The 20,772-nt window shown below is 38.6% G+C and overlaps 1 protein-coding gene across 1 annotated transcript in view; it reads right to left on the minus strand.

Annotated features, from left to right (window-relative positions):
* The window catches only part of RAD52 (RAD52 DNA repair protein), a 37,595-nt gene that overhangs the window by 934 nt on the left and 15,889 nt on the right, over positions 1-20,772 (minus strand). Inside the window, exons 6-8 of the mRNA XM_085895779.1 lie at positions 962-1,037; positions 406-599; positions 130-272 (exon numbers count right to left, since the gene is read on the minus strand). Of these exons, the coding sequence (XP_085751905.1) occupies positions 130-272; positions 406-599; positions 962-1,037 (413 nt within the window). The remainder of the gene's footprint in view (positions 1-129; positions 273-405; positions 600-961; positions 1,038-20,772) is intronic.

A 20,772-nucleotide genomic window follows, 5' to 3' on the forward strand; every position in this document is an offset into this window, starting at 1 on the left:
AGGCAATTATTTGACGAAAGCATCACAGGACAATTGTTTTCAATATAAGTTGGCAAATTTTTCTAACATCCAGCATGTGACCTATCACCTGGCTGTTAGACAAACCAAAAAGTTAATCACTGTCCCTACCCTGGTGTTTGATATCATGAAAAGGATTCAGTTTGTCCTGTGCCATTTGCTCTCGGAACTGCCTCTGTAGCTGGCGCTGCCTCTGCCGGCGCCGTTCCAAAGCTGCTCGTGCTCCTGGAGATCGATCGTTCCACTTTCCATTCCTGCATCAAGCAATTTGCCATTTCCGCATACATCTACACTCGTATTGAGCATGTTCCTCTCCCACACAATACACTGTGGTAACAAATATCGCAACCCAAACACAGCGGTCCACATTCCTAACACGCTCCACACCTTTTACTGCAAGAAATGCTGAGTTGTGACTGGTCTGCACATCCAAAGCTGATGCTCTCTGAGGTTCTGTCTTGATTGTCACCATCTCTTGCTTGTGCTCTCCACTTCTCTGTTTTGTGGAAACTTCCACGGGCTTCGAGGGCATGAAGTGTCGAATTGCTCCGTCTCATTTCAGCTTTGCTGTATGTTGAAGGCTGCAGGCCATCAGAGAAGGGTGGAAAATGGTGACCATCTGTGAGAGGTGAGGAGACTCATGGACCATTACCAAGAAAGCGCAGTGTGCAACACTTGTATTTTCACAACTTTCTATTGACACCAGTCATCATTTATGGGGAAGCAAGACATTCAAAATGTATGTCAGAAATGACTGATTTGCCATGTGGAAATAATTATGTATTGCTGGGTTAGACTAATGTTCGTAGGGAGTTGGGCTAACAATTGACTCCAATCCTGACCAGGTGGTGCAAGGGTATGTCAGAATCCTACTAGATCAGAGTTTTTTTAATGCTGTATATTTTTATCTGTATATAATTTAATCATGTATAAGCTGACCGACCTGCCTGGGCATCTTGATTACATGTTTCAGGTAGTCTTTGTCAAGGATGCAATTGCCAAGACAATTACCAAAGGACCTGAGAGGGACAGACGGCAAAATGCAGGGTTAGTTGAAGACATTAACAGGTTTACAGCGGTTCGACTGTATCGACTAACGAATTAACAGGTTTACATTTTAAATTCAGAAACTCTTCAAGTCTGGACCATTAATTTTGAAGAGGCTTTTTGAAAATTTGAGCGTGGTACATCCTGTTAAGTAGCTGTTTCCACAAAATTGAACATACGATATTTTATGAATATTTTCAAATGTTTGTTTGTGCGCTTGTGTGTTTGTGCGTCTACATGTTATTGTTTTTTTTTCATGGCCAAACCGTAGCACCTGGAGGCCCAGAATTTTGGGTGTAGATACTTCAGTATCTGGATAAGGTTTTAAGCAACCATATGCTTGCCTTGATGTCCGTTTTGAGGCCACTATAAAGTCTATATTGAGATGTGGGGTTAAGCAGTGCTACTACAGGCAAAAGGTGACCACCATGAGGCTAATAACTCCACAGCTTTTCCATGTTCAACTCGTCTTGAAACCACCGCCGGGAAAAGCTAACTCACCTGGACAGCGCCTGGTATCTCCCCACCCACCCCCTTCACCCCTCCAAGAAGCGCCGGGTAGCCCCTGCTCGTGTTTCATAAATCAAATTGATGACGGCAATAACCATAGCAACAATACAGGAATACCTTGATCTTGATTCCATACACGAAGCAAAGGGGTCTGGAACTTAATGTACGTTAAAGTGAGAAAAATGTGGTTTATAGTTTTGTTCCTAGTGCTATTTTACCAAATTAAATGTTAATTGCTTCATAATACATTGACCAATTAATTTCTATACATGGGGGGGGGGGTGCAGAATAATTCTTCTTCTTCTTTGTGTTTTGTTGTTTTGTGTTGTTGTGTTGTGGTGTTGTTTTTGTTGTTGGTTTGTGTTTTTGTTGTTGTGTTGTTTTTTGTTTTGTGTTTTTGTTGGGTTGTTTTTTTTGTTGTGTTGTTTTTCTTGTTTTTATCCCCACTGCGGGGCGGAAGGGGGAGATTGTTGTCACCCGGGTCGTCCGTCCGGCTGTCCGTCCGTCCGCCTAGCTGGGCGTCAACATTTATAGCTGTGAGTGCGATAACTCATAAACTGTTCGCCATATCGATTTGAAATTTGGGTCACACATGTACCACCTGAAAAGGAAGAACCCTATTGATTCTGGGCGTGGCCGGATCCAAGATGGCCGACTGGGGCGGCCATCTTGGAAAAAAGTTTTTTGTAAGAAATGGAAAAATGCTTATCTGATTTCAATTATTTTTCAATGGTGGAGATTCCCCATCTCTCATGGTATATTTTTGTTGTTGTTTTGTTGTGTTTTTTGTGTGTTGTTTGTTGTTTTGTGTTCTTTATTGTTTTGCTGTGTTGTGTTGTTTTGGTGTTGTTGTGTTGGTGTTTTTTTGTTTTTTTGTTGTGTTGTGTTTTGGTGTTTTTTGTTGTGTTGTTTTGTTGTGTTGTTTTTGTTGTTGTGCTGGTGTTGTTTTGTTGTTGTATTGTTGTGTTGTGTTGTTTTTGTTGTGTTGTTTTGTTGTTGTATTGTTGTGTTGTGTTGTTTTTGTTGTGTTGTTTTGTTGTTGTTTTGTTTGTGTTGGTGTTGTGTTGTTGTGTTGTGTTGTTTTGTTCTTGTTTTGTTGTTTTTATCCCCCGCCGCATGGCGGAAGGGGGATATTGTTGTCACCCGGGTCGTCCGTTCGGCTGTCCGTCCGGCTGGCTGGGCGTCAACATTTATAGCTGTGAGTGCGACAACTCATAAACTGTTTGCCATATCGATTTGAAATTTGGGTCACACATCTACCACCTGAAAAAGAAGAACCCTATTGATTTTGGGTGTGGCCGGATCCAAGATGGCCGACTGTGGCGGCCATCTTGAAAAAATGTTTTTTGTAATAAATGGAAAAACGCTGATCTGATTTAAATTATTTTTCAATGGCGGGGGATTCCCCATCTCTGATGGTATATTTTTGGTGTTGTTTTGTTGTTTTGTTTTTGTTGTTGTGTTGTTTTTTGTTGTGTTGTGTTGTTTTAGTTGTGTTGTTTTTCTTGTTTTGTTTTTGTTGTTGTGTTGTTTTTTGTTGTGTTGTGTTGTTTTAGTTGTGTTGTTTTTCTTGTTTTGTTGTGTTGTTTTGGTGTTGTGTTGTTGTTGTTTTTTGTTGTGTTGTTGTGTTGGGGGTGTTTTTGTTGTGTTGTGTTGTTGTTTTGGTGGTGTTTTTGTTGTTTTGTGTTGTTGTTTTGTTGTGTTGTTGTTTTTGTTGTTTTGGTGTTGTGTTTTTGTTGTGTTTTTGTTTTCGTTGTTGTATTGTTGTTTTTGTTGTTTTTTGTTGTTGTGTTAGTTGGGTGAATATACTGATTCTGGCTCACTTTTCCCCATGTAAGTGAATGGGGGATTTTCAGCGATTCATATTTTTTTCCCGAAAAAATAAACCCCCTTTTTATCCCAAGGTATATTTATTTGTCTCCCCTTTTAACCTTGGGGCACTCTTCAAATAACCAATGCAAGTAGTAATGTGATTTGTTAAAGGTGATTCTAAAGAAATATCTGAAACATGTAAGCCAAGGGACACTCTTTTTCAAATAATAACCAATGCATATTGTTTAGCTCACTCATTGAACCAAAAAGATTTGTTCATTCTCAAATTCCTTCAATAGTTTCATTTTCTTTGCACAATAATCCCCATCTAAAATATTTAAAAATAAAACATTTGAATCTTTATATTTTTTAAGATATCCCTTTTGTGCCATTACTTAATGATAAACTTCTCTTCATGCTCTTGTTTGACCACCTCCTGAGCCACATATCATTTTGAGATTATAGTAAATTGTTTTTTCATTGTTCAATTGATAACCATCAAAGTTTTCAGTGCATTCAAGGATATTTTTTTTTCTTTACATCCTCAAGCTTACTAGTTTTTAAATTGATTCGCTTATTTGTCTTATTTACCTTTGTTTTAGTCATTTTTTCAATAAGACTTATTTGATATTTTTCACATTCATTATGTGTTTTCCATTTATATACCGAGACTGAGATTTTCTCCACTCTTTAGTTTGATTAATACTTGGTTTGACCATTTATATATTGTGAAAAAACAGGGCGGTAGCCCTTAAAAACCCTAACCCATCTTCCCATCGTTAAAACACAATCTATTCTATACACTCTATCATACAATATCCATGTGGAACACAATCTATTCCATGATCTAAAATAAATCTCTTATCATCAAAGGCTCCTAATGCCTTTTTATTTACTTCTTCACTATATATTGTTGCGAATTCGCGCCCGCCGGCGTGCGAGCGGCCACGTAACTCGAATCGCAACACGTCGCCCACCGGACGGACAATTCCGTCGTGACCCTCTCGGACTAACACTGGGAACTAGTCACGGGTGGGCCTTTCGGCCTCACCACGATCGTGCCAATCGGCCCCCCGCGTGGGATAGGGTTGTTCGCCAAATTCGACCTACCTAAGTACCAAGACGGATGGTAGACCGGGCGATCGCACCTCGCCGCAGGTCGACTTCGGACACGGGCCACTTTAAGTGACCCGTTCCGTACTATCGGGATAACCGAGCGGTGTTATCGTCAACCTCGGCGGTTCCGATTAATTGTCGGGCGTATTTAGCCCACTACCAACCCTTTACGTGAAGTAAGATGGAGATTCAATTAAAGAAAAGACGAAGCGAAACGGAAAAAACAGTTCAACATGAGGCACATTTATTCCGCGGCAAACGGAAAGCACACATATACAATTACAACAATTATGCACCAAAAGCAAATGTAAAAGAAACACAACAATTATGCACCAAAAGCAAATGCAACGAAAGAAACACAATGCAGATCTACTACCGACTACGCGAGCACACGGCAACACTTACACAGTTTTACTTTACAGACGGCGCCGACAACACATATACTCCAAAGCAAAAGAAAAAGGGGCCACCCTCAACTACAAGGGGGCAGACGGGCCTGGGGCCGAGACCGCGTCGAGCCTACTCGTCTGATGAGCCGCAAAATGGCGGCGGCGCCCCGACTCCGCGCTCCTCCGCGGGCCTCGCTGGCACTGCCTGGAATGGGGTGGGAATGGGGCCCCCTTTCTCGCACTATCTCAGCGCGGGGGGGGGAAACAGGGGGGGGTTGTTGATGCTCTGGGGAAAGAGGATAGCTGGCTTGCTTGGGTCCCGCGACGAGCGACTCCACTGCACCCTCGACCGCGTTCCCGGCTTCTCCTCTCTGCAGCTCCCCGACAGACTCCGAACCCCGACAGACCGACTCTCCTCCAGACCCGTCTTGACTGCTGCTGCCACACTTCGCCGCCGCCACCACAACTCGCCCGAGCCCGAAACAGAAACTCTCTCCAACTCGAGCCCGAAACAGAAACTCTTCCCAAATTGAGCCCGAAACAGAAACTCTTTACTCCAACTCGAGCCCGAAACAGAAACTCTTCTCCAACTCGAGCCCGAAACAGAAACTCTTCTCCAACTCGAGCCCGAAACAGAAACTCTTCTCCAACTCGAGCCCGAAACAGAAACTCTTCTCTCACTCAATTCGCCCCGCGTTCGGCGCTTTATAGTCAGCAGGAGAAACCATATGCAGATTTTCGGATCAGGATCGGCTCGGGGGCGGAGCCACGCTCGCCCATTGGACGGAGGAAAAGTGGGCGTGAATCATTCCTGATCCTCGAATTTGCATATATCGATTCTACTCCGACGCGCCTGGAGGCGGGGCCAAATTGCCCCGCGCTCGCTGATAGGACGGAACAGAAGTGGGCGTGAATCATTCCTGATCCGACTTCCCCGGAAAGGCCGCTTTTTGCACCCGCTGCTCGGCGCGCGCCCTGTACGAGTCCAGGATCGGTGCCCACAAGCGGTGCGGGAATGGCGGCAGAAGGAGGAGAGGTGAAGGTGGTGGAGGGTTTATTGTGGTGGTCCCTGGCCACGGTGACGCTTGGAATAGCGGTGATGCAATGATTGCGAGAGCGAGTTGTGACGGTAAAGGTCATGGCTGTTGGCGTTGTTGTTGTTGTGAAGCGGCGTTGCGGTTGGTGGTTGTTGTGTGATGGCGGTTGAGACGTGGTTGGCTCAAAATAAAGATAGAACAGAAAAACTGCTATCTTAAAGGGTCGCAGCCCGAATGAATGACATTTATTCCCTCTAAACAACGGGTTTGGGCTAACTACACATATACTTACAGAGATATCTCACCTACGGGACCTGAATGGTGGTTTGCGAATTTCCTCAACCACAACAATATCTTATGTTTATAACTTCTTACTGTATTCATTTTCCTATATTCTTCTTTCTTATTCATCAAACAATTATAATAATTTCTAAAAGTTATTGATTTCTTTATTACATATTTCTTTATTCCCTTTAACCTCTTATCAATCTGATCACCATACTTATAAGCATATGCCTTTGCTCTCAATCCAACAAACTCACTCATTACTTTTCCACCCAACTCATTCTTAAACTTACCAATAACCTTTTCATTCTTTTTGGAAAATTACTCACTCTTCTTACGAAAATTACTTGTATCATATACTCCAATATTTTTCTTCATATCTTTATAAACATCATCAGTTTTTATAGCTCGGATAAAACTATCAGTGTCCATATACAACAATGAAACATTTTCACCATACTCTTTCTTTAAGCCATTATACAAATAATCATACATCAATATCTTTGATAAATCAAGAACTGCTGTTCCAATATAAATTGGTTTATCCATTACAATACTTTCCTTTTCCATATGAATAGCAGAAAAGTTCTCTGAAAAACCTGTTCTCTCTTAAAACTTGGTTTATTTATCAATCTAGAAGCTTCTTTCCAAGATGTTGGAAATCTAATGTTTTGCCTGTTTCTAACATTCTCCATTGTCTTTCCAAAGACAGCATTATTCATCAATGTATAGAATTCCCTTCAAATTTTACTTTTGTATTTGTTCTCATATCTGTATTGAATTTAATATACTTTTTCATCCAAGGACTTTGTTTAAATTTTAAAACTCTATGAATTTTAGCTACTGTCAATCCTTCTCTCAAAAACTGTTTCAAGCTTCTCTGATGCAAAACATATCCCGCTTTATCATAGAATGTTGTTAATAACTTTTCTGTTGATTTACCTTTAATATTAAAACTTTTATGATAATCACTTAACCATTCTTTCTTTGGGGTTTCTTTCTCACATGCAAAAGGAAGGTCTTTATGCTTAATTCCTCTTGAGAAGAAATAACAATATTCATCAAAGCCTTTTCATAATCCTTTTCTTCCACCCACTCTAATTTACCATAAGGCAGAGATTGAGACATTGCCCATCCATACAAATTATTAGCATCAAAATACATCAAATAATTACTATCTTTTTCACTATCATAATTTGGAAGATATTTATTATTTGCTTTGGCATATCTTTTTGAACATACTTATGATATTCCACCTCTCTTAGACTTCTCAATCATCAAAAGCATATCTACATCACTGATTAAATCTATATCTTGTTTTGTCATTTTCAACATTGCACTCCAAGCTAAACCAGCAGCTGTGAAATAGTGGGCAGGATCTAATCCATAACAATTTTTATTATGACAGAGTGATCTAAAAGCTTCAAACACATCAGCTAACAATAAAACATGTTTTTAGATACAAATCATGATATTCTCCAAGGTTCTTTATCTTAAATATTTTCCAAATTTTTTGTGCGTGTTTATATTCCTTATCAATTACTCTTTTTCATAAAGGTTATTATAGAAACTTTCTTTTGAAGGAAGTCGTGTTTCTTTAAATCTCATAAATGAATCCATATAATCATAAGGATAAATTCCCTTACTTGTAAGAATTTTCTCTTTACTTTGAATTCTATTCCTTGTTTGAATTTCCTCTCTCATTAGAATTCCCTCTTTAATCAGAATTTCATCTTTAATCAGAATTTCCTCTTTTGTTAGAATTTCATTCATTGTTTGAATTTTCTTTATAATTAGAATTTCATATTCAGTTAGAATTTCTTCATTAATTTCCTCATTAATTAGAATTTCCTCTTTACTTTGAATTCTCTCTTTAATCTGAATTTCCTCTTTAGTTAGAATTTCCTCTTTTGGAAATAATGAATTAAGATTTGGAAAAGAGCCCGTGGAGCTTAGATTTGATGCGAGGTCGGCTTGTGGTGTTCCCATAAGCTTGCAAGAATCTAGAAACCTAATAAGAGTTAAAGGTTTTGTGAATATCATTTTTGTAAATGAAATATACTTTTGACTTGTGTTTGTTATGGCAGAAATATTCCCTGGTGTTTTTGAAAGTTCATTTATAAATAGATGTGTATCATAGTTGGTGCTGTTGTGAAGAAAGACTGGAATAAAAGAAGGAAATTTATAATTAAGTTTACAACAGGAATGAGCGGGACCTCTATATTTACCAGTAAGATGACAATGATCCCTAACTTTAGACTCCTCAATTTCCTCCTCACAAATATGACAGATATTGTTCTTTCTGAATTCTAATTTTTCTTATTCGGTTAATGTCATCAGTTCATTTGTTTCTTTCATTAATTTAGTTAGTCTTATACAATCCTTTTCTAATCGTTTGACAAACTCTTGTGAAGCTTTTTTTCCACTATAATGTTCAAGTTTATTATACATTTCTCCAACAGATGATTTGATATAATAACAGAAACCACAAGGAATATGTTATTGATATTTATTTGTATATGATTCTTTTGGATAAGGAGAAGCAGTATTTATCTTTTTTTACGATGCATTCAAAATCAGCGTATATCACAAATGGGTGCATGATAGATTTATTATAATCTTCAAAAGAAATCTTTTCACCAGGTTTAGGCATTGTAATTACAGCTGATTTATGATTACTACAATATTTTGAATGCTGTTCTAATCGTTCTTTTGTATGAAATGAATTAAGACTGCTTACAAGGATATATTTTGTTTGCTGTTCTGAATACCTGAGAAGAGATTAATCTTGATAAATTATTGATGTATGTGTAATGTGAATTCTTTCCAACACTAAAATACAAAAGATCAATGTGTGTTTCTTCATTTTTATAGTTGTTTGAAATTTTTAATATCTGAACTTTGTTTGTATCCATTAATCCATATACATTAATAGAAAGATTATTCTTTTTCTCAAATTTAGGAATATCTGTTAGTGGCATTGGGAATTTCAAATCTTTCATGTCCAAGGTATTCTCATATTTCATATATTGTTTTACTCTTTCTGAATTACAATTTCATGGATGTATGTGAGCAAGAACAGACCAGAGAAAACATTTATTATCATTGTTCTTAATATTAACAACTGCCTTCTTTAGTTTTATTTCTTTTGGGAATTCAATATAAGAAGAGGCTTTAAGTGGGTTTGATTTTAGAATGTGTATATCTAAAAAGATTTTTTTTAATATTAAATCCACTTCCTACCACTGCATTGTGACGTCCACGGGACTTGAACAGTCCCGCCAACGTAGAATGAGCCGAAACGATGGAGGCGGTTTATTTATTTATAACCCAAACATGGCGGTTCCAATCGCTCTACCGCAAACGGGACGAGGAAGGTGGCACGAGTCACTTTTCACTGAGTTGATGATGTTTATTTGTTTTTATTATTACCAGAAATAACAAGACTCGGCAAGAAGAGGGATCCGGGGCGATTCGACGGGATGGTGTGGGATCGGGCGTGGGGAAAAACACAGACAATTCCAATGAATATACAGTTATCAATCCCTCTAAGGTGCCAAGCACACACACACACACACACAAAACGTAACTATTTCTGGTGGTCAGGCTGGACCGTGGTGTGGACGCAACTGTCCCTGGATCGGCGTCGGACGAGCTGGCCTTGCTCTCGTCGGGGGGGGCAGGAGAAACCGTGGTGCTGTCGACCTCCTGGTCTTGGCCCAAGTCCGCTCACAGCCGCCAGGGAACCAGTTCTGGCGCCAAGCCGCGAGCAGGAGAGGGAGGCAGGTCCGCCCGCCGCCCGACCCCGCACTCCGAGTCAGCAGAACCCCAGAGCCAACCAAGGTGAGGCTCGGCAAGGCTCCAAGACACGATCAAGAACACGATCGATTCAGCACAACAACCAGGACGCTCTCTGCCGCCACAGCTTCCACACCAAAAAAACCACAATCTTTTGGTTGTAATCTTCTTCCTCTTCCTTTTCGACCCCGAACAGAACCTTTTTATCCTTCGTCCTCGTCACTCCCAATCGAGCCGTTTATTGGCCCACCGCCATCGCCTTCCGCCAATCGTGATCACGGGGCGGAGCCATCTGCTGCACTGTCCTGTGATGTCATGGCCAGTCTTCAGAGAATACCAAAAGGGGTTTACGCAGACACACTTACCCCATCCCGTGTCCCTATCTAATTACGTGACATTTATCATTTCCCCCCTGAAGAAATGAACATTTACGAGACAACTTATCACCACTGAATTGCTCCTTATTACATCGAGATCCTGGTAAACTCGAACAGCATGGCATACCTAATTAAACATCCTAATTACCCTTTGAATGCATACCCCCCCCCCTCAAACGTAACAGTATTATCAACATCCTCCTCTTGTCTTGATAGTTCTTCATAAACCCCACTATTCAAAAAATCTTGAAATGATATTATAAAATGAAGATCTGTTCTCATAAAAGGAGTTTGTTCTTCGTCTTGTCTTTTCATATTCATTTTCACTCCCATATGAAACTTTAAAGTTTTCATTTCTTTTAATGTCTTTTTAATAACTTTTTCAACATCAGGTTTCACTATTTCAATTGATTCAGCTATTGATGATGGACCGGGTTCTCCAAATTGAAAAATCCTTATTTTTAAATGCCCCATCAGTGTTTTCAATATAATAGTCTCCCTTTACTTTAAACTCATTTTTCTTGTGTTTTTGTGATTGAAGATGTCAATTATAACTACTCTTCAAAACATCCTTTGAGCAGATATCACAATGTTTTCTTTCTAACTCAAGAAGAGATATTTGATAAAATAGATTAAATGTATGTTTGTTGGTTTGAAGGTGTTTTTTTTTTATAATATTTATATTCATGATTACAAACATCGCAGTACATTGTATTCACCATATTTATATAATAAAACTTTGCTGAAACTAAAATTTTCTTGATGAAAATTTCGTTTAATATAGGTGAATGTGTGCTTAAAACCATTTTATCCTGCAACTTTTTTCACTTTATAAATACAATGTTTCAAGACACAAAAGACAAGTTTCAATCAATCTCTTCATTTGTAAAATATACTGAGAAATATGTCAAGGATGTAAAATTGAACAAAGATAAATATAACAACTATTGGATAAAAACAATTATGGTGGATAAGATGAGTTCTTCAATTTCCTTCAGTGGAAGGGCTTTTAGTATACCTGGAAGAACATCAATTAAAGTATCCCTCACAAAAGTTTCTCCTCTCCTTCTGGTAATATATTCAAAACTACAAAAAGCAATGAAACAAGAAAAAGTATCAAAAAATAAAAACCTAATGGATGAAGCTTGAGAAAGAAAAGATAAGACCATCTGTAATATGCAAGGAGAAATTTGTATTATTTTCAACAACCCTAAAGATGTAAATCCTGATGAAATAAAGAATGTTAATATATCAGGTGAAATGACATTTCGTTCAATAGTAGTTAAGGATCCTTTTAAAATTACCTTTAAAAAAAAAAAAAATGTTGTAGTTGAATCTGGTAATGAAAAAAAGTATATAGATATCGATGGTAATTTTATTAAATATGAGTCAATATGCAACTGAAAGTATAGATGAATTTTAGTTTGAGTAAAGTTTTACTTTATAAATATGCTTGACTTCCCTGATTCTCCATATGACAAATTTGAGAATTGTCCTGTGTGTGAAAGACGGGGATTAAACACAGTCAAAAGCCTATAAACAATGTATATTCTGTGATTATCTTCTAATTAATGATAATCAAAAATATAAAAAGGAAAATAATTCTTTTAGATTTACACCAAAAATGAATTGCTTTACAAAATTGATTGGAGAAATGAATGTAAAGTATGAGGGTGGTAACACACCTTTCCTTACAAGGGAAGAAACTGAACGTATTAGAGAAATGTTCAAAGGATTGTTGTTGTATATTATTCATGGATGTGATTTTCAGGGAAATATCAACACAAGATATTGCATAAATGAAATAATGAATTATCTTGAAATTAAACCTGAACTTAGGATAAAATATAGTTTCTAAAAAAGCCAATAATAAATTAAATAACCGGTTTTCCAAATATATAAATGGATGATTTTTTACCCATTTGGGAAAATAAGATAAAATTTAACAACCATAAAAATCTCCCAAATTCATTAAGATGTCTCATAGTTGGTTCAAGCGGATGTAGAAAAACCTGCTTACTTTTGCAGATGCTCCTGACTCCCAACTTTTTAGATTATGATAATTTAATAATTTTCATAAAGTCGAGTTTCCAACCAGAGTATCAACTACTCTCACAAATGTTTTAATGCTGGTTTCAAAAAGAAGATATAATCGGTTTATTTAAACTTCAAAAAAACCTAAATGATTATAACATTGAAGATATAATTCAACTATTTTGTGATATACAGAGATGTAAAAAGAAATCAAAACCGATAACTTGTATTCTTAGTGATAATATGGATGATATACCGTCTCCCCAACATTTGGATATATCAAAAAAGAACCTCATTATCTTTGATTGTGTTAATGAGAGAAACCAAACGGTAATGGACAGCTACTTCACAAGAGGGAGACATTCTTCTCGTAATTGTATTTATCTTAGTCAATCATACTTTCAACTTCCTCGTCGTTCCATCAGAAACAATGCTAATACTTTTATTTTATTCAAGTTAAATTCAATAGATATAAACAATTTTTGGAGAGATAATTGTTCTACATTATGTAGTAAAAAGGAATTTGGGGATTACATGAAGCACACGACTGAAAAATATAAATATATTGTTGTGAAACAAGATGAGATATTAAATGATATTTTCCAATAAATAAATGGATGCGAAAGAAAGAGCAAGAAGATTTAAGGAACATCAAGAGTTGGTTTCAAAAGTTGTAAAACAACAGGAAGACATAAAGAAGAAACGCAGACAAAAACTAACGGGTGAAGAAGCATTTGAAAGAAAACAAGAGAAATTTTTTAAACCACTTTAAAAAACTTCCCAAGAAAAAAATTAAAGATGTTTCCACAATTCCCACAGTAGAATATACTAAAAAACTTCAAATGTTAAAAGATTTTGATCAAATGATGGAGGAAGAATTAGAGCATTTAGGAGAATTAGAATATGATGATGAAGGTTTATTTCAACAACTGGAAGAGATTAATCGACCCCCTGATTATATTGTGAATGCTCTTCGAAACAATGAATATTCAGCGGATTCAAAAACCAAAGCAGGACTCATTCCAACAGAACAACCAGCAATATTTCATCTCGTTCAAGAAAAGGTATTGATATTTAATGATTTAAAGTTCTTGGGTTCTGCTCAAACCCCTACTAAACTAACTCCGAGATTAATGTTTCTTCTCACAAAAGATGGAAGACAAGGTTCAACTGTGAGGGATGAATCAAAGTATATTGATAAACCATTGGATATCAAAAATAATGATGATAGAGTATATATTGATCTGCTAAACACTCTTAATTATAGGGTTAGTATTTCTGGTAAAAGTAGGAAAAATGAGAAGGAGAAACGCATTATTCAGGCTTCAAGTATCCTTGGTTCAGGTGTTAGTTTTCTTCCAAATGACCCATCACAATTAGTTAATAGATTGTTATTGTTGTTAGGTAGTAAGAAGGCTGGAAATAATAATTGTTTTAATGAAGCATCAGCCATTTTAGACCAGTTGATGAACATGAAAATAATTAATAAATCTCAATATAAAGACATTTTATCTCATTAAATAAGATGAGAAGCACAATCCTGAGTTTTAATTTCACAACAAGCGACCACACATCTTCATTCCCATACCCACTACAACTTGACCCAACAAAAGAATATGAGGCATCTTTATTGTCCATGGAAACTTATAATACCTTATTTAATAGAACTGATAAAAATGACAAGTTTAGTTATAATCCGGGAAGTGGATACAAAATGATAACAGTCTCACCCGGAGCATATGAGATTTCTCAAATATCTTCCGAAATTGCTCGTCTTATGAAAGAACAGGGTGATGAACCAAAAAAATTGTTATAGACATTCAAAAACAGACTTCAAAATCAATGATTAAACTTTAAAATAACTACAAGGTTGATTTCACAATAGATAATTCATTTAGAGAGTTATTGGGTTTCTCCTCAAAAAAAGATTGAAACTAATGGGACGTTTTACAGTGATAATGTCATTCAAATATCCTCAGGAATAAATTCGGTATTAATTCACTGTGATTTGATTGATGGTGCTTATAATGATGGAATAAAAACAAATACAATATTTTCATTCAGGGCATACTCAACCCCAATTGGTTATAAATTCAATAGGAAACCCAAAAAATTGGTTTATCTCCCTGTGTCAGGAAAAAAAAACATACACAGAGTAAATTTTAGGATAACCGACCAAGATAATCGTATGATTTCTTTTAATGGAGAAGTTATATCCATCAGAATTCACCTACGTGAAGCTTTCCAATAAATAAATACGATAGTTTATTGTGAGGAAACACGAGTTGAGAAAATATAAAATAATTACAGGGGATGGGATGTTCCTTTCCCCATACTACAAGGGTGAAGGTATGAATCTTGTTAGAGGATACTATAAACCTAAGAGACAAAGGGGTGTTGGACATCAATTTCGAGGAGATGGGATAATTGATACTAAAATGGGTATTGGTTCAACTATTCTTAAACATAAAGACTTAATTGGTTCAACTGCTGCTGCTGTGGGAAATGTAGCTGGTGCTCTAAAGAGTATAAAAGATGCCCAAAAGGAATCTCATAAATTACAAGCAATAAAATAAATTAAGAAATGCAAAACTCAGTTGTCTCCCCAAGAACGACAGAAAATGATTCAATTACTTGGGTCAGCGTTTCAAAAGTTTTAACATCTTTTTTCCTAAATAAATACAAGTATGGAAGCAATGGATAGTATCTATGATTTGGATGATACTATTATCATCTCAAACTCCACTAAAAAAGAAGATTACTTCACGGTAAATGCAATAACTGGAACAGACTAGAATGCAAATGGTACACAAAGTTTTGAAATAAATAATCAACAAACCTATTTGAATCTATCCGAAAGTTTCTTGTTGTAAAAAATTTATATTCACTAAGGCTGGGAATAACACAAACGCTACACTCGTAAATGATTACTTCTGGAAAATGTTTGATAGTGTTCGTTTGTACATTGGAACACAAGAAGTTGAAGCGGTTGATTATGTATCTGCTGTATCTGAAATGATTGAAATTTACACTATATACATTCAGTGATAGAATGGGAAAGGGGGCTGTCAAAGGTTTTATTCCTGATATGTCAACGTGAACAACCACAGACCCTGGATATACTCAAAGGAAAGGAACGTATACTGATGATACAAAAGCAGTAAATAGTTTTACTGTGGCAGTTCCTCTTAAAGGTATATTTGGATTTTGTGATCATGATGAAGTTCTGTATGGTCTTAAAATTAGATTTCAACTACAAAGGAATGATAATGAAAATAGATTACTTTTTGGAGTTGCTAGTAATTTTGGTGATCAGAATAAATTTGTAATTGATGAAATGAGTTGGTATATTCGTGAATATACTCCAAATCTTAAAACACGAGAGATGTTGAACAGAAGACTTAACTCAAAGAAACCACTCAGTGGATCATACTTCAAAAGAAGATGTGAACACGTTAAACTAAACCAAACCACTTACACGTGGAATTTGGGTGTTCTGGAAGGAAAGCCACGAAATCTGTGGATCATTTTTATAAAAAAACCAGATGGCGATACTGCTACTGATAAGAATAATGCATTGAGTGATCATGCTAAGGTGAAACAACTTCGTGTTTCTCTTGCTGGAACATTTTATCCACGTGATGGATTGGAAATTAATTGGGAAAAAATGATTTTGCTGAAGCATACAAGTCTTACCAAAAGGTGTGTGAAAGTAATGGAAATAAAGAACCTATTTTGGATATGACAGCATTTAATAGTTTGTATACAATCTATGCGTTTGACCTGAGTGCTCAAAAGGAAACTATAAAGTCGAATCGAGTGGATACTTCCCTATACTTTGAAAGACGAGAGAGTGAAGAAGTTGATACATATTGTTTGCTTTTGGAAGAAACAGAATTACAGATTAATACAGATAATCGTGTTATGATTCGTCTCACATAATTTTTTGTTAAATAAATGAGTGGCAAAGTACCAACTGGGGTATATGTTAATCAAATCAATCTTCATAAACTATCATCTTGTGTTCAAAATCAAAAGCCTTGTACGGTTAACGTTAATACAATTCAGAGAAAAGGAGCAGTAAGAATTGATGTTTTGCTCACAAGAGAACAGGTTAAAATATTGAAAGATACTGGCTCACTTAAAATTAAAATGACAAAACCAATGTTGAAAAAATATTCAATAAGAGAGACGAGTGGAGGATTTCTCCCATTTCTAATTCCTTTATTTGCTGGTTTCGGTGCGGTTGGAGCATTGACAGGTTTCAACAGCGGTGAAAACTGCCAACGAAAGGAAGGCTCAACTCTGGGCTCAAAAAGAATTGGAAAGACATAATAGTGTAGCAGCATAGCAAACCTGTTGTGCATTTTGTGATACAAGCACCAAATTTGGCACAAATGTACATTAATATGTTGCGAACATTTTCAGATATTGGGCCACTTGAAATTCTCTCTATGTCCACCATATTGGATTTCAAAATGGCCGCCACTTGAAATCTACATTTGCTATTATCTCTGGACGTAATGCAGCTATTGACTTGATTCTGGTATCTAATTGTATGTTTTTGGGGGCAAGGAATCCAATGGTACCATTTTCAACTTAATATTATCTATCACAGTCTGTTATATAATTTTATTTGGAAATTATCTAGGCAAATATTGGATTCAACACAATACTTTGAAAAGAATGTCTTAGTTCTGTAAATGTCTTAGGTATAATACTGACATGCTCCATGGTCTCGTATTTGAGGCTAGGTGTACTGGTATCTGAGGCTAGGTATATACCGGTACTGAAGATACGTGAACATAAACAGTCTCATGTAAACAAGTTCAGCATTGCCACAAGTAGATGTATGTTGTTGACTCATTGTCATGTGCAGTCCCCTTCACACACAGAGGGCTGTGCACTGAAGGGCAGCGTTTTTGCACTTGCAGCGCCTCACACACCCTTTCTTGCACTTGCAAGAAACCAGCTCAATGCAGCTGTGAGCTGCCTCAGTTAGCCTGGTCCAGTAAGGTGTGTACTGTCCTTCTCCAGTCCTTGACCAACCCCAGTTGGTTGGTGGAGGGAGCTCTAGTGCTGGCAGCAGTATCTGACCCCACACATGTCCACCTTGATACACTGCCCTCTTGACATGTTCTTCCAGAGCTGCCTTCGTTGGAGGGATGAGCTGCACATTGTTCTTCCTTGCGAAGAGTTTCCTCCTGGCCTTGTCAATGTCTGTGCATTTGCTGGTTCGATCATACAACAGGATCACGAACCTCTCGATCATGCGCATTGCATCGTCTGGTATGTCACGAGGTGCAGAGGACAGCAGCAGCAGCAGCGCCTCAGTGAGTTCTGGCAGTACCGTCCAGACTGCACACGCAGTCTTCTTGCCATGTCTATGAAAACTAGACACAGTGTCGCATCCAGTTAGAGCGTGGAACATTGGCAGTGCCCGACCCTTCTCTCGTCCCAATCCAGCTGCTATTTCGTGTGCTGCGAGGTATCGGAAACTCTGGCCTGTTCCGAATGCCAGCCACAGTTTGTCTTCTGGTTGCAACTCCTGTGCCAGGGACACTGCCAGCACCACAACATCGGTGTCTACAGTCCGGATGAGTATTGCATGGTGTCCATGCTGGACTGCGTGAGATGCATGCAGCAACATCCGACTGTCAGCTTCTTCATGGTTACATGGGGCGCGTGAGGTCAGATCTGGCAGTAGTGGCTTGCTGAGCACTGCCTCTCCATCAGTAATGACGAGTTGCTTGTCCTCCTGGTCAAACCATTCCATGAGAGCTGCTGAGAGGAACCTGAACAGCTCGGTCTTGTTGCTGTCCACTTGTAGGAAGTTCTGCCAGTTTCCTGGTATGGCTGCGGCAGCCACCACACGTCTCCGCACACCTTGTCCCCGCTTTGCATGTGTACTACCTTTCAGTGAATCACCAAGGTAAGTATCCCAGACCAGATCCAGGCGTGACACTGTTTGCAGCTTCGTGGACATATATGGGATGAAGATCTGTTGTGCATACTCTTCAAAGCATCTGGACGATGGCTGCTCCATCAAGCACAATACAGGTCGTGATCGGAGTCTCTGTCTTTGCGTCGGAGATTTCTTCCAAGCATGTGAGGAGATCACTCTTGGTACCAGTGCAGAGGCTTCCACCATCATACAATGCAGGAGGACATGCCTGATTCTCGTGACAAAAGAACTCCTCAAGGTTTCCATCCCTTGTCTGGCAGCCAATGTACAGGCGTGCGAAGAGTTCACAGTCATTCTTGATGGAGGCGAGCTGTTGCTGACCTATGCTCTGGCTTCTTGGAGTGGAAGTGCTGAACACCTTCAGCTTGTTACGAGGAATGGGTGCATCCACTGCCTTTGTTCTGTCCAACGGACACTCTCTGGTGAAAGCCTCGAACTGTTCTTGGCCAATCCTCTTGGCATTCATCACGGTCTCCACAGCAGCAGGATCTGCGATCTCCTTTGTGTCCAGTTTGACTACATCCTGACTCTCCTCCTCGAATGGGTTGCCCATCTCCTCTATGACACCGACGAGAGAGCGAACATCTTTCACACATGAGGCCTGTACACTTGGCGTCTGATTATGATGACGTGTGTCTGCTGTTTGCCGTCTCCAGTGTTTGTTCCCATCCTGGAATTCTTCGATCACCCTGGCAACTTCTGGTCCCGCAACCATCCAGCGACGTAGGGCACTAGGGTTGTCAGTGAGCCCAACTGCTCCACCGTCTCCTTTGATGCAGGCATTATTCTGCTCATGTGCCTGGTCAATCGGGATTGAAGAGAACACCCTCTGTGTTTTCTGAACAGTGAAGTGGCTTTCCCTGAATTTCCTGGCTACATCTGGGTGTTTGGTGAGTTTGGCCATGTCCTTCAGGTGCACTGGTATGCACCTAGCATAGTGGGTGTGATCCAGTGCATGGAACCAGGGGACCAGCTCTGTCAGAGCATCGAGGTACATCATTAACGATCCCTGCCTGAGAGAATGCACTTACACTAGAACCAACAGTTCTAGTTCCAGCACAGTTGCCCAGTAGTGAAACTGGGGGATGTCTTCTCCTCTCTGGCAACACCAGTCTCCAAACTCCAGAAGGTCCTCTGCATCCCTGGTTTCTCCCAGACAGTAGTGGTTGTAGGCACGGTGTTGCAGGATGTACATGCTGCTGCAGTCACTTGATGTGCTCTTCTTGTGCGCAAGACATGGGATGCTCGCAGGAATGAGTCTGCTGTCCCTGCTGTCGCAATCTCGGCTTGCACAAGTGCTTGCACCCAACCACTCCCTTTCAGCCAGTCCCCCAGTGTCCTCAGTGCCACCATCTCTATGTGGAGGCCACCAAACATCACCACTATCTGGTCTTCACCATAGCTCTCTGGCCACTTCCACTGTATCTGCTTGGCCAAAGCAAACAGTGGCTGATCAACGGTGACCACTGGTGTGTGTCCAGAATTCAGGTGTTCCACAGCATTCTTCACGACGTCCATTGAATGCCGGATCATGGCCACTGTGTGGGATCATGTGTGAGTGCCGGATCACTGTGTGAGTGCTGGATCATGGCCACTACCATTGGATTCCTTGCCCCCAAAAACATACATTTAGACACCAGAATCAAGTCAATAGCTGCATTACGTCCAGAGATAATAGCAAATGTAGATTTCAAGTGGCGGCCATTTTGAAATCCAATATGGCGGACATAAAGAGAGAATTTCAAGTGGCCCAATATCTGAAAATGTTCGCAACATATTAATGTACATTTGTGCCAAATTTGGTGCTTGTAACACAAAATGCACAATTCTTTTGAATATTTGGGCTAAGCCGCCCCACTATAACAAGGAGTTGGAGAAAGTAATTAGTGGAAGTGGTGTAATTGTAGATTTTGCTGAAAAACTTGAAGGTCTGCCTGATAAAGCGAGATTGTTAGTTGGAGATATGCTTTCATCTATCGCACAAGCAGGTGTAAAATTAACTAAAAGAGGTAATGGATTATATATTTCTAATAAATAAATGAGCATTGATGAGTGGTTTAAAGAATTTGGAAAGAATACAACATCAAATTTACAACTTGTCAAACAAATATTGTAAGAAATTAAAAATTCATAATGTGGTTTTGTATGAGAGATGAATTAACAAACATGCCTAAACATAGAAAGAATATTATTATGAACTTAGAAGATAATAATGGGAACGGTTCTCATTGGGTTTGTATTTTTAATAGTCAAGACAAATATTATTTTGATAGTTTTGGTCTTCCACCACCTGTTGAAGTCATAAAATTCTTACAGAATGGTGTTTATCAAACATTTCAAGTCCAAGAATTAAATTCAAAGTGTTGTGGTCAATTATGTCTATA

The sequence above is a fragment of the Eptatretus burgeri genome, chromosome 9 (assembly GCF_056783735.1).
Source record: "Eptatretus burgeri isolate ZD-2024b chromosome 9, Ebu_testis_v1, whole genome shotgun sequence".
Classification (NCBI taxonomy): Eukaryota; Metazoa; Chordata; class Myxini; order Myxiniformes; family Myxinidae; genus Eptatretus; species Eptatretus burgeri.